Source organism: Mastigoproctus giganteus, chromosome 13 (assembly GCF_048544385.1).
Source record: "Mastigoproctus giganteus isolate SK-2022 chromosome 13, ASM4854438v1, whole genome shotgun sequence".
Classification (NCBI taxonomy): Eukaryota; Metazoa; Arthropoda; class Arachnida; order Uropygi; family Thelyphonidae; genus Mastigoproctus; species Mastigoproctus giganteus.
The window spans coordinates 103,286,518-103,302,173 of NC_143587.1; the positions used below are offsets into that span (position 1 = coordinate 103,286,518).

The 15,656-nt window shown below is 36.6% G+C and overlaps 1 protein-coding gene across 1 annotated transcript in view; it reads left to right on the forward strand.

Moving 5' to 3' along the window:
* LOC150076319 (deformed epidermal autoregulatory factor 1 homolog) overlaps positions 1 to 15,656 on the forward strand; it is a 116,090-nt gene that overhangs the window by 65,190 nt on the left and 35,244 nt on the right. Inside the window, exon 4 of the mRNA XM_090387322.1 lies at positions 4,106 to 4,195. Within this exon, the coding sequence (XP_090243448.1) occupies positions 4,106 to 4,195 (90 nt within the window). The remainder of the gene's footprint in view (positions 1 to 4,105; positions 4,196 to 15,656) is intronic.

Consider the following 15,656-nt stretch of genomic DNA (forward strand, 5'->3'; position numbering starts at 1 on the left):
AGCCCCCTCTAGAATTATGGATAAGAGTGTAGAACTATCAAATAGTATGTATTATATTTAGAGGTGTACCATAGAAAAAGAAGACAGATATAAGGTTGGCCGACCGGGCTGGCCGGGTGGGTAAAGTGCCTGCCTGGCAACCCAAAGGTCGCGGGTTCGAATCCCGTCTCGGGCCTGGATCAAAGTACTGCAAAAAACTTGGAAGGTGCATTATGGCCACAAAGCCGATGCGCCAACAACTACCAAAAAAAAAAAAAAAAAAAAAATATATATATATATAAGGTTCTCAGGAGTAAAAGGGAGAAGACAAATTAATTCCTACCCCAGAAGCAAATATAGGTACCACTTTTTCAATGAGCGTAAGCTATATGTCTTGCTCCTAAGGTAGTGTCTACTATGTACATATGTACAGGCTCTGTAAAGTCCGCTAAACGTCAATAATATAGTCGTTACAGGAATACCTATAAAGAGTGCATGGTCTATGTTATTAATCCTGCAAAACTTTAGCTATAATGTAATGCGGCTTAAAATAATTATGACATTTATTAATTGCTATCAAAATAGCTATATGTAGGTTTCTGGTTATAAAATGATCTGGGAATCTGTTGTCTATCAACTTATATCTGAATTCAATGAGTGTGTTTATTATAATATCAGCATTGTTACATATCTTAATCCTTCTAATACATTGTGAAACAATTATATTTTTGTGAATACGTTTGGAGATATTTGAATACCAGTTTGTTAGGTCTATGGATTTAAATCCGAATTCATTACATTTGTCATAAACTTTTGTATATAATATGTTATCTTGTACTTGTATGTCTATGTCCAAATATGTTGCTATTTTGGTATTATGTTTATTAGTACCCTCTATTTCTAATTCAGGAGGGTAATGGAACCACTTCGGTGAGAAAGTTGGATTATTAAACACAATTAAATCATCAATGTATCTATACATAATTAGGTCCTTATTAAAGTTATTTTCAAAGTGATGAAGATAAACACCCCAGGGGTTCACATCTGGTGAGTATGGGTTTGGCACACCCAGGGTCCTGAGCTGGATATCATTCTTCTCTTTCTTGGTGATTCCCCCCCCCCCCTCTCTCTCTCTCTCTCTCTCTCTCTCTCTCTCTCTCTCTCTCTCTCTCTCTCTCTCTCTCTCTCTCTCTCTCTCTCTCTCTCTCTCTCAGGGTAACTTGGGAATTTCTTTTGGCTGGTGCAGCATAAGCCTCCGGCTTCCTTGCACCATATGTCTAATAATAATAAAGGTTAGAGACCACTCCAATGGCAATACTTATGTGTTGCTTATATATATTGCTTCCATTATAAATGTAGCCGTTGAAAATACATAGATTTATTAAGTCGTCCCAGTAATGCTGTAGGCAAGGTAATATATTTTTATAGTCTGTGTAATATTTACTAAACACATTTTTAAACTTTTTGTGTGGAATGCTGGTAAACAGATTTTTAAAGTCGTATGTGTTAATATGCTCTATAGTATGATTATTGGCGTTTAAATATTCTAATATAGGGCTATTGTTGAGAATAATTCTAGAGTCGTCTATTTTGTTAAAAATAATGCTTAGTAGGTCTACCAGTTTTTGATGTGGAATCTTAGAGTAGCTATTCCTACAGGAAGTGATAAATCTAAAACTTATAGGTGATTTATGGAATTTTGGTATGCAATATATACAGTGGATTCCGGTTATTTGGACCACCGGTTAATCGGGGCAGCTGTTTATTTGGGGCAAATCTTAAAAAACAGAACCCAATCGAGAAAATAGCCAGGGCTTACTTCGCTTAATTGGGACAAAATGCCGTTTAATCGGGGCAGGAGACCGCAGCACTGAAGATTACCCTACGATTGTCTCCGACTGTACCACATAGTTCAGTCGGATTTCTGGAGGTCACAATCATAAAACAGTAAAAACAATTAGCAGTCACCTGTTTATTGGGCTTTTGTGTTAGTGAAATCTATCATAAACTCGATCTTATTGAATTTGCGATAATACCGACAGCTGGAATTCTGTGGGTTATTATGGTAAAATGTGTTTACACTTCCTCCATGGAATCTTCAATCATATAAAAAAAAATAATTTTCAGAATCTTCTCTTCATTCCTATTTTTAAAGCTTTGTAACTCGTTACTCTGTTCTCACTTGCGCGTATTATGTTACTTGCAATTTGTGTGTGTGCCGTGTTTTTTGTTATTGATTGCTTATCTTTTTACTGTTTTCAATTTTAACCCCACTCACAGATGTCAGTAAACAGAAATGCCAACTAGTTTAGTTCATATGTACATATTACAGTACGTATTAATTATTCCGATTATCACGTATATTCTTCCGAATTTCACGTATCATTTAATTTTTTAATTGGTAAGGTAATAAAGGGTAAATTTGTGCTTAATATATCTTTACTTTTATAGCCTGTGGATAATATTCCTCCTATTTTCACTAATTAGAATTGCGGTTTAATTGAATTAAAATTCAATTCACAAACATGATCACAATGACCGGCGATTATTACACATCGTATAGTGAACGGTGCCTCCGTAGCCGAGTGGGCAGGAGCGGGAGTGCAGTGGCGCACGCTCTTTGAGTAGACCGGGGTTCAAGCCCCTGACTGCTGAATACGGTCGATCTGCCAACCCGCACTGGACCAGCATGGCGGATTATGGTCCATTTCCCTCAGCATGAATTGTTGAGGAGGCTTCTGTCCTGCAGTGGGTTGATAATGGCTGCACTTTACTTTTTTTTTACTTTTACTTTACAATGGTGACTCCATCGTAACGTGATTTGATTGTGCAGTGAACCAATTGTAAGGGGGGGGGAATTGTATTTTTAACTATTTATGTGAAACTTCGGATAATTGGGGAAGCCGCTTAATCGGGCCAAAATGCACTAGTCCCAATGTGTCCCAAATAACCGGAATCAACTGTATATGGAAAATTGGTGTTAGGATTTATTAATTTTAACTTTTTTTGCATGGCCAGTAGTTTCTTTATAATAGTGTTACGGTTAATGGCTACCAATTTGTAAGTAGTACTGTTATTCAGTTCTTCTAATAATGTGATGTATAAAATTTTTTACATATAAGGCTGTAGTTGTTGGCAGCTTTGTCTATAGTAGTTATAATAAACTTAGTTTGCAACTTTTTTAACTGTTGGTATTATTTTATAATTACATTGTATTGCTAATTAGTATTCTTTACTAGGTTTGGCCACGGAAGCCGTTATTGGCTATTATAGAGTTTCTTGGGTGATTTGATCTACAGGTGTATCGTGATCAGTATGTTAAATTACATATGTTTTCTATATTTATACATGAATAGATTTGGTTTTTTACATTTTCGGCCTCTACCAATATAACTAACATAATATCTGACTAAATAGCATGTACCTATTTTACTAAGGCTATAATAAAATATATTACGATGGATGTAATGTACAATCTAATATAGATGGCATTAATCCGATCCATTTTGTGCAATATTATTAGAATGCTGTTATGGCCTTAATTTTATATACACAAGTATCATCAACCAGTAACTAATGCTGTTCTGTGTAAAAGCAAGCTGCGAATTGATTTTTATTAACCCAAGATTTTATTTAAGCCAAGCTAAAAGCATGAAATAAGATTTAAAAAAATAATAAAATTTTTCTATTTCTGATTTCTAAAAGTTGGTAGGTATGTAGGACATAGAAAGTCATAACTTGCTGTTTCATAAAGGTATTTGTATAGCCTCAGAAGTGCAGGACTGCTTGATGTTCATGAGATACTGGCTACACTGATATCCATTTGTTTTTAAAATTAAAATTGAAGAAGCAAATTTTCAGATGTGCAGGATATGGTGCTTGCTGTGAATTCTTGGCTGAAGATGAAGGATGAAAACTTTTTTTCCCAACTGGAATCCAACCTTAAACTTGTTCTGAAAATTAAAATTTCTTTTGAAGAATTAAAGAAAATGAAAAATAAAATTAGTTAAGAACAGTCATTCATCTCCCTTTTTCCCAGACCCAATTTTTTTATCATCAATCTGTATATATTTACTTCATTTCTGTTATTACTAATGTACAAAAAAAATATTCATTTTTTTTTTAGCCCTGGTTGTTACTTTGGCACCAACAGTGTCACCAACAGGGGAGACAATTCAAGTTGTCACATCATCTGCAAACTTAGTTGATCAAGGAGGTTTGTGAATAATTTATTTACTATACTATAAATTATTATAATGCTGATGCCTTTTATTTGAAAAATAGTAACTTTAATGAATACATTAAATATGCAATAAAGTGTTCTATTAAATTTTTCTAGTTAGAGGTAATTTCATTTAATAACAAAATTACTTTGTGATGAACTGATTTATTACATAAGCATAACATTTCAAAACCTCTTTTGTTTCCTTGATCATACATAAAGCAATTATATGACTATACAAGGAATCTTCATTAAATACTATTAATTGTGATGATATGAGTTTTGCTTTTTCCGTATTTAGTAAAAACAGTCCATTCATACTTTAGGTTATAGTGTGACTGTGAGTAATATCTTGGCTTAATATGAAGAGATAAATATGTCTTCATATTCTTTCCTCATTGCAAAAAAGTACTTCAAATTTAACAAAAAATATTTCAGACATTTTCCCACATAGGAGGTATTCACCATGTTATGCAGCAAAAAAAATTCTGAATCCAGTGATAACAAAATGTCAAGAACACATTTTGGGTCACATAGGAGTTTTTTTAACATCAATGGCGATATATTACATTTTCACAAAGAAGACATTTTTCTCTCAAGCTCTTCAGAAATTGGAGGCAATCTGTTTATTTCAATTATTTAGACTAGTTCTGTCCTGTCAGTCAAGTTAAAAGTAGTATATGACTATGTTTTCAGAAGGAGAAAAAGATATCCTCTTTCATTATCCAGAATTAAATTTCTGATTATAGTTAATTTCAGAGAGATTAAAAAAGCAGTAGCCCAAATTAGCATTAAAAGTGATTTTAATATTGTGAACATTAAAATCACCAAGGAAAATTACCTCACTGTTAGGAAAGTTGGACTGGAGAAAGTGAAGTTTCAAAGAGTTCTAACGGATTAGTGGAGTTGGAGAACAATAGAAGCAACAGATGAATTTGGCAGAATAGGGAAAAGAGATTTTAAGGCAGAGAAGGAATGCAGAATTGGAATTTGGGAAGTACAATATGTATAGAAAGGGAAGTGGGTTCATGCTGTTAGTTAAGAAACACAAAATCTAAGGAAGTGCATCCAGTTGACATGGGTGGATAGTACAGAGTTGAGTCAGTTTGGTGTAACATTAAACATTAGGAAAGCAAAAATGAGGATAGGAATGTATTATAGGCCTAAGGACTCTGATTGAGTACAATGAACAATTGTAAGAGTGGACCAGTAAATCAGATTGTCTTATAATGGGGGATTTTAACTTCCCAGATATAGACTGGAACTTGTGGATTGGTCACTCGCACACTAGCACTTTTGTGAATTTATTGGATGATTGTTTTCTACAGCAGCAAGTTTGAGAGGCAAACAAAGGGAATAATATTCTTGATCTGATTATTAGCAGTGATTATTCATGCATTAAGAATCTGCTGATAAAGGAACCACTAGGTGGCAGTGATTACAGTGTACTGATGTGGGATTTACTCAAAGATGCAACTACCATCTGGAGTAAAGGTAAGTGTTTTTGCTTTTGTAAAGGTGACTACAGTGGTCTCAGACAGTTTTTAAATTCTATACAGTGGGACCAACTGATGATGTTACCAACAGCAAATTCTAAATGGAAAGCATTCAACAAATTAATCTTGGAAGCTACTAGGCTTTTCATACCAACTAAGAAATACTATTCAAGGTTTAGACCTAAATGAATGTCAGATGAACTAATGAGACTCATGACAGAGAAGAAAAACGCATGGGATGCATATAAATTATCAGGAGACACAGATGCTATGGTAGATATACAATAGTCTGTAATGAAGTCACAAAGGAGGTTAGGCAAGCAAAGGCAGATTACGAGAAATCTTTGCAAAGGATGCAAAGAAAAACAGTAAAGACTTCTTTACTTATGTAAACTCTAGAAGAAAAGGGATGAATCAGATTGGTCCACTTGATATCGATGGTTTGATTGTTGATGATTCTGCTCAGGTAGCTGACAAACTGAATGAGTATTTTGCATCTGTATTTGCACGTGAGGAATTCTTTGGGGAAGTGGGGGCCAGAACCTTATCAAACTCTAACTGGGAGTAAATGATGTTGTAATAACTGAGAACAAAGTGGAGGAAAAATTCTTGAAGTTAAACATAAGAAAGGCACCTGGGGTGGATGGGATCTATCCAGTTATATTAAAGGAGGAAGCAAAGGAAATAAGCAGGTCCTTAGCCATGATTATGAGGACATCCTTGGACTCGGGAGGTCCTCACAGACTGGAGATGTGCAAATGTATCCCCAATTCACGAAGGGGGTATCAAAAGGTGACACGAGTGATTACAGACCTGTTAGTTTAACTTCTGTTCTGGGTAAAATAATGGAGTTGCTGGTTAAAGGAGCACTGCAGGATCATCTAGATAAGACTAGTTATAGTTCAGACACAGCATGGGTTTGTTAAGGGGATATCTTGTCACCAATTTGATTGCATATTACAGTATGGTCACAAAGGAAGTGAATGCAAAAAAATAATTTTGATATCATAGACTTGGACTTCAGGAAAGCTTTTGGTACTGTTACACAAAAAAAGACTGCTGTACAAATTGGAGCAGTGTGACATTAACGGCAAGTTGTCAGAATGGATAAGGGATGGTATGAAATAACGAAATTTTTGGATATGATGTATACAGCAAGAATATACCCAGATCCTCGACATTATGCAGCCTGGGCAATGCCCCCCTCCCCAAATACACGCTAGTCCTTTGAGTTGCCATCTTGCAGAGTAGAGGCAGCGAGATTATACACTACCTGTTGATCTGGAAGACACCTAGAGAGTTACTAATGGGTTCAATCTGGTGAACTATCTAGAGGGCCGGCCTACAAACACCGTTTTCGAGCTGTACCTTCAAAATGTAAGAAAAGTCAGATCTTGCTATGTGATGTTCATCATAACCTCAAAAGACATCATTCATACTGCATGATGGAAGAGATTGAGGTTTGCCAGTTTGCTCTGCGGAAATACGTAGGTCCTCCATTTCAAGCCTCCAATAAGCAAAGTGGTGGTATTACACTGGTTGAGGAGAGTCACCTACCACCTAGTATTGCCTGGTAACACAGAGGTATGGCAGTGTATTCCACATGTATGAATATTAATGTGACAAAGATAAGAGATAAAAAATCATAGCAAGAAACAGGTTTTAGTGATTTACATGTACAATTACATTTTTTGCTGTTTAAATGTCAAACTTTTTAAGAAACTGTATACAAAATAAATAAATTTTCAAAATACTTTGAAATTACTTTTACTGATCAAAGTTTTTTTGACCTTAAAAATTTTAATGTTTCTGTTTTATCTTTATTTGTATGAGATGCTGCTTAAGATAAGTGCCTTTTATGTACTTAAGGAAAGGATCCTCAAAGAGAACATATACTATATATACAGGTTGTCCATAAAGTGACCTTGTGCACTTTAAAATTGCAATAACTTAGATTCCACGTGAAATAAAAACAATTTATAAAATTCATTGGAAAGGTAATTCATTCTAGATTTTAGGATATGTAATCATAAGATTAAGATTCAACATTACCTCCATCATTTCAGGCGTAATGTTGAAGTTTGCAGATGATACAAAGGTTGGCAGAGTTGTTAATGATAGTAATGGCAGTGTACTACTGCAACAGGATCTAGAAAATTTGAGCAGATGGGCTGAGAAGTGGTAACTGAAGTTTAACATTGACAAATGAAAAGTACTGCATATGGGTAGAAGTAACCCTAGAGAAACTTACCAACTGTGTGGTACTACACTTAGGGTGGTAGAAAATGAAAAAGACCTGGTGATAATTGTGCAGTCACATATGAAATTTTCTGAGCAGTGCAGACTGGTTGCCAGAGCAGGTCATGGGGTATTGTCAATGATATACAGGAATTTTGCTAGTAAGGAAAAGGAGGTGATTATCCCTTTGTATAAGGCAATGGTCAGTCCACGCCTTGAGTACTGCGCACAGGTCTGGAGGCTTCATTTTAGGAAGGATGAGCGAGTACAGAGAAGAGGAACAAGATTGGTGAGTGCAATGAAAGGGTGGGCTTACCAAGGAAGGCTTAAGTTCTGCAAATTGCAGCGGCTGGAGACTAGGCACCTGCAAGATGATCTGATCGAGGTGTATAAGGCCTCGAATGGGTTGAGCAGGCTCAATTCTGATGGGATTCTTCCTTTTGCCCAGATTACGAACCTGAGGGGGCATAAATTCAAATTGAGGAAAGACAGTTATAGAAAAGATGTGTGGAAATTTGCCTTTAGCCAGTGGGTAATTGATTGCTGGAACAAACTTCCATCTGTCATTGTGGAAGTTGATAACTTAAATAAATTCAAGGAGGAACTGGACAAACGTTTAGAGCAGTGGTTCTCAAAGTGGGTGCCGCAACGTCAAATTTAGCATCGACTTACATCGTAGCCATCGCTACGAAAGGTCATCGATTTTCATGCAACTGTGTAAATTAGAAGTCGTCATGAAAAAATTGATGACTTCATCGCAGTGTTTAGGTACATACAGTGTTTGGTCCTTGAGGTTGTTACAGACATTCTCTCAGATATGCCAGACAAGCTGTTCTTGCTACCTGGGAGTCTAAAACGCTGATGGAACTGATATTCGGGTGACACTCAAGTCAAGTGTACCCAATTTTGGCGAAGTCCGGACGGTCTATGACAGCCAAATCCTCTGCTTGCACCTTCATGATGGTGGGACTGTTAGTAATCCTGGGTATAACCTTCATGCACAAGTACATGGTGGGTGACCACCCAGGGTTGAATCAACGTAAGCAGGGGTCGAGGTGTGGTGCCCACACCACATGGAGGAACGCCGCCCCTCTATGTTACCAGGCAGTACTAGGTGGTAGATGACTCTCATCAACCGGTGAAATACCACCACTTTGCTTATTGGAGGCTTGAAGTGGTGGAACCCATGTTTAGTCTCTAGAGCTAAGTTCCGGCCAACCCTTCCCTATCTCTTCCATCATGCAGTATGATTGATGATTTTTGAGGTTATGATGAATGTCGTGGCGAGATCCAATATTCCTTACATTTCGAGGGTACAGCTCTAAAACGGTGTTCGCAGGCCGGCCGCCAGATAGTACACCGGACCAAACCTATTGGTAACTCTCTAGGAGGCTTCCGGATCAGCTAGTGTATAATCTTGCTACCTCTACTCTGCCAGATAGTGACGGGAGGGAGTCCGAGTAGTGTGTACGCGGGGAGCATTGTCGAGGCCACGTTATGTCAAGGATCTGGGTATATTCTTACCACGTGTATGCCATATCCAAAAATTTCATTACTTCATACAGCATGTCCCACCCACTTTTTCTTACTATTGAATACACCATGAATTGTCAAAATAATAGAGCAAGCTTATCTGCGAAAAGATCTAAACCTCCCAAGGACTTCCTAATTCATTTCACAAATATACGTGGTCTCAATTCCAATCTCAACAATGTCCATTTCCACTTGCAGTCTTCCAAACCCCATGTACTTTTTCTGACTGAATCTCAGTTATCAGTTGATTCAACTACTGCTCATCTCAGATGTCCAAATTATTTGCTGTATGATTCCTTTCGCCTCAAAGGTGGTACTTGTGCATATGTCCGTTCTGATATTCCCTGTCAGAGACTTGGCAATTTGGAATCTCCTCTCTTTGATCTTCTCTGGCTTAAAATCTCTCTAGCTCATTGTGTCAAATTCATCTGTTGTCTCTACCGTTCTCCCAGCTCCACTAATCACTTGGAGCGCTTTGACTTCCTTTGCAACATGACTTTCTCCAGTCCAACTTTCCTAACAGTGAGGTAATTTTCCTTGGTGATTTTAACGTTCACAAGTCCAGCTGGCTTCCGTTTTCTAGTCACACCGACCCAGCAGGTCGAGATGCTGAGGCTTTTGCAATTACTAACGACGTAGCACAGATTGTTCATTTACCTACAAGAATACCGGACAATCCTAATCATACAGCCAATACGCTTGATCTTTTTCTCACAAAGTACAAGGTTTTGAAATGAGAGGTCCTTTAGGCACTTCAGATCACAACTTGGTGATTGTCTCTTCTCCAATGGAACCTTTATCTCATGGCTATTCCCAACCTCGTATTGTTTGGCATTACAAGAATGCAAAATGGGATGACCTGCGAGACTTCTTTTCTTCTTTTCCTTGGTCTGATTACTGTTTCAAAACTTCTGATGTCAACGTTTGCTCAGATCGTGTCAGTGAAATTATTCTTGCAGGAATGGAATCCTTTATCCCACACTCCACTTTAAAATCTCGTCCTTTATCTAAACCTTGGTTTTCCAATAAATGTGCTAAGGCTGTCCAAGAGAAGAATGTTGCATATCGTAATCGGCTTGTTTCTAATTCTTCAGTTTCATTTTCTGCCTACACCAAAGCTCGCAATAATTGTAAAGCAGTTATTAATCAGTCCAAACTAGAGTTTGAACAGGCTAAGAGTAGAAAACTTGCTTCTTGCCCTAATGGTAGCCGAGCATTCTGGTCTCTTGCCAAAGCTATTGGCCGCAACTTTTGCCAATCTCTGCTCCCACCTCTGTCCAAACCAGATGGTTCTGTTGTCACTTCAGCCAAGGATAAAGCTGACCTGCTAGCATCCCATTTTTCTTCCAGCTCATGTATTAATGACCTTGGTAAAACACCTCCCACCATTCCTAACACGCTCCATTCAATGCCTCCTGTGGTCGGTCTTCCGTTAAAAGGATATCAGAAGGATTTTGATGAATCATGATGCTATGAAAGCTCCAGGTCCTGATGGTATTTCTCCACTTGTTCTCAAAACCTGTGCTCCTGAACTTACTCCTATTCTTTGCCGCCTTTTTTCACTTTCTTATTCCAAAGGTGTTTTTCCTTCTGCTTGGAAATTTGCTCATATCCAGCCAGTTCCTAAAACGGGTGACAAATCCCTCCCATCCAATTATCGTCCCATTGCAATTACTTCTACTGTTTCTAAAGTAATGGAGAAATCAATTAACCGCCAACTCTTAAACTACCTAGAAACCTTCCATCTGATCAACGATCGCCAGTATGGATTCCGTCAGTGTGGATCCACTGGTGATATTCTGGCTTATGTTACCCATTTATGGACTAATTCAATGGAAAGGTTCGGTGAAACACAAGTAGTTGCTCTTGACATCTCAAAGGCTTTTGATCGTGTTTGGCATAAAGGTCTTCTAAACAAGCTTCCATCTTATGGTTTGCCAACTGTTTTTAGTAATTGGTTATCCAGTTTTCTCTCTGATCGCACACTGAGGGTGATGGTAGATGGCTCTCTGTCTTCTAACTTCTCCACTAATGCCGGTGTCCCCCAAGGTTCAGTTCTTTCTCCCACTCTTTTCCTCTTGTATATCAATGACCTTCTTCCATCGACTGGAAATCCTATCCATAGTTTTGCCGATGATAGCACATTGCATTCAACTTTCCATTTTGAGAAACCTTGTCCAGCTCAATCAGCTTCAAGTTCTCGAAAATCTGCTGCCAATTCCTTAAATGCCGATCTTCAGGTAATTCTCCAGTGGTGCAAAGACAACTTAGTTGATTTCAACCCTTCTAAAACTCAATCTTGTGTTATATCTCGCAAAAAGGATTCTTCTGCTCCTATGCTTATCTTTAGTGACACTCCGATTTCTATGGCGAAATCATATATCTCTTTTGGGGATTACCCTGACTTCTAATCTCTTGGCACAAGCACATTACAAATATTGCTTCCTATGCATCTAAAAAACTTGGTTTTCTCTTTCGCTCTCGGCGTTACTTTTCTTCCACACAGCTGCTCACTCTGTATAAATCACAAATCCGCCCTGCCATGGAATATTGTTCCCACATCTGGGGTGGTGCCCCCAAAACCTCTCTCAGGCTTCTTGATTCCATTCAGAAGAGGGCAGTTAGGTTAATTAATGATTCATCTCTAACAGAGTCTCTCCACTCGCTTTCTCATAGATGCAGTGTTTCTGCTGCATGCCTTTTCTACAGATACTTCCATGGGCACTGTTCTTCTGAATTGGCTTCTATAATTCCCGCTCTCTCTCTCTTTCAAAACAGTCCAAACACGTGCTGCCACCAGCCAACATCTATTTACTGTCTAACTTCAAACCCACGGAACCAACTTTTCATCTTCCTCATTTATTCATTCAACTGCCGTTTTCTGGAACAACCTTCCTTCATACGTATTTCCTGAAAATTACAATCTACAGAAGTTCAAGTCCAATATCAACAAATATCTTCTTTCGTCTTCTCAACCTCCAACCCAAGCACGGTACTAAGTACTATAGGTTCTAATACCTCTCATGTTTGGGGTTCTCATAAAAAAAAAAAAAAAAAAAATCACCTACATATACGAAACAGCCTAGCCGTCCGTCACATACACTGTATTTGAAACAGCACGGCACCACTGTGAATGCTCATACTCGCTTAGCGGATCTTAGCCCTTAGCTTGCATTCCTTCTTTGCCGTATTAGTGTGCCTAGTTGAGCATATAGTCCAGCATGTTTTGCGCATTAAAAGTTTTAGTTAATATTTCTATTTCAAATACTTTAAAACAGTGGCCATGGAAAACTTTATTATTAAAAAGAGAAAACACCACGATAGTGATGAACAGTGGAATCAAGAAATAGTGGCATATCAAATTGAGGAAAAACAGTTGTTGAATAGATGTGCGGAAATTTGCCTTTAGCTAGCGGGTGGTTAATTGCTGGAACAAACTTCCATCTGTCATTGTGAAAGTTGATAGCTTAAATAAATTCAAGGAGGAAATGGACAAACATTTAGAGGGAATGGTTGTGTGAATTTTTTTATTTTTTTTGCTGATGCTACATAATCTCATATGGTTGCTTTCTTGCATCACATGCCTCTATTACTATTACAATGAAGATACTTCACAGAGCAGCAGAAAAACTGAATTAAGCACAAGTTCAACTATAAAAAAGAAAAAAAAAAACTTGTATGTATCAAGACAGTTGCTTAGAAATGGGGTTTACATGGTGTGGTGATAGTTTTGCAGCTAATCCTATGTGTATTGTTTCTGGAGTAATGTTAGCAAATGGTGCTATGAATCTAAGCAAATTATTGTGACATTTCACTACAAAACATAGTAACCTTTCTAATCAGACACCAGATTACTTCAAAAAATTACTAAAATCACAAGAAAAACAAAGTGCTATCTCAAACATTGTTTTACAAAGTAAATTTGTAAAACAATGTTTGAGATAGAAGAAGAAGAATTAAAGAAAATTCCTTTGTCTGATGTTACGATTTGCAGATGTTTGCGATATGTCAGATAATATTGAAAAAATTGTTTCGTCTAAAATTAAAGAATCTCCTATACTTGCATTATAAGTAGACGAATCTACAGATATTGGAGGTAAAGCCCAACTATTGGCATTTGTTCGTATTATTGAAAATGATAAAATAATAAAACAATTTTTTATGTTGCAAAGAAAATAAGAATATCATATCTACTCATTGTTTTTTACATCAACAAGCTATAATCGCAAAAACACTAGGAGGGTATTTGAACAATTGAATGATGTGAATTCCAGTATGCAAGGAAGAAATTAAAAGTTATTAAAATCTTCTGAAAAAATTGCACTTTTAAAGACAGGGTAAAATTTTTGAAAATTAAAGTTAAAGCCAACATGGAAATGTTTTCAAAGACAGCTGCAACAAAAAATAAAAATATAAAGAAGTGAATTTCTGAACACTTAACGTCACTAGAAGAACAGATTTGTCATTTTCCTGATATATCTATTGACAGTTTTGACTGGGTATGAAATTCGTTTGTTGGATTGACATCTAATAAAATGGAGTTAAGCCTTAAAGAAGAAGAGGAAGTAATACAAATTCGCAATGACTGTTCATTGCGATTAAAATACTCTGAAATTTCACTCAAATCCTTTTGGATATTAATTAAGAAGGAATATCCCAAAATAGGAGCCAGAGCACTTCAAGTTTTGGTACAATTTTCTACCTCATACTTGTGTGAACTTGGGTTTTCTACGCTCTTAAATATCAAAACTAAAAAGAGGGAAAGACTGAAGTCGGTTGAAAATGAAGTGCGAGTATGTTTGTCTAAAATACGCCCAAATATAAACAAACTATGCAAATCGCATCAAGCACATGATTCACATTAATTGTTTTATGTTTTGTTCTCTTTTTAAGAATATATTTTTATTGTAATAAGCATTTTTTCCCTAAAATTTTAATATAATTTTATATATATATATTTTTTAATTTTGAATTTTAGTTTCTGGATATAAATTAGAAAATGTACTTATTGTTCTAAAAACATTAAAATAGGTATGAAAAAACAATCGAATATTTTTCTTTAATTTAGATTTTTTTCATACAATTTATTACTCTTAGAGATATAGCAATTGTGCATAAAATGCAGTATGAGGCCAAATTTTAAATAAAAAAAATTTTGTTTAAAAATCCTGTACCAAACGGTTTTTTCATGCATTTTTCAAAAAAAAAAATCCCTCATTGCCCTTCCATATGCATGCACCACCTTACAAAATATTCTGCCAGCACCTATTCACCTGGTGCTGGGTTTGCCAGGAATTTTTCATAATGGATTTAGGGTGTCTTCACATTAAAAAGTTTGAGAACCACTGGTTTAGAGAGATTGGATGTGTGAAATTTTTTTTTTTTTTTTTGGCTGATGCTACATAAGCTTGCTTTCTTGCATCACAAGCCTCAACTACTACTACTATTTCCAATACAAAGTGTAGCATGATTTTGCAATTCCATAAACACATTCTCCAGTTGTGAATCAGTTATGTCATTAATTGCATTTGTAGTCCTAGTATGAAGCTTGTTTAAAGAGCAAGGTTTTGAGGTGTCCAGTGGGGACAAATCAGGTGACTGATTTGTCCCCAAATCAAGCAATTGGTTCACCTCTTCTGATCCAACTGTTTAGGAAGACTTTGTTTAAAAATTTTCAGACATTTTGAGAAAGTGGCAAGGTTCTTGCTGATAAACTGTATTGGCTTCATTGCTTAATTGTTATAATTCAGAAATATATATATAAAAAAAAAAAAAAAAAACTTCATCCAGTTTGAAATTGAATCTCAGTGCTCTCTTTCTGTAATGTGTCATAAATTTTCTTCTAAACTTCTAATATGGACTTCACCTCTGCTTGCTAGAGAACACGGTTTCCTTTCTCTTCTATTGAAGCCATCTCTTATATGGTAGATTATCTGAAAAAATTAAAAACAGAATTAAAATTAAGTAATTATTTTTGCTCATAAAAAACTAGAATAAATTACGTTTCCTTGCATTTTATAAATTGTTTTATCTTATATATGGTGCGCCTCCGTAGCCAGGTGGGAAGGAGCAGCAGTGCTTAGCACACGCTTCTTGATTAGACCGTGGTTCGAGCCCGTCACCACCAAATATGGAGGATGCGGAAAGGGCAGGCAATGACCACCGCATATTCCCGGAGCAGTATGGCC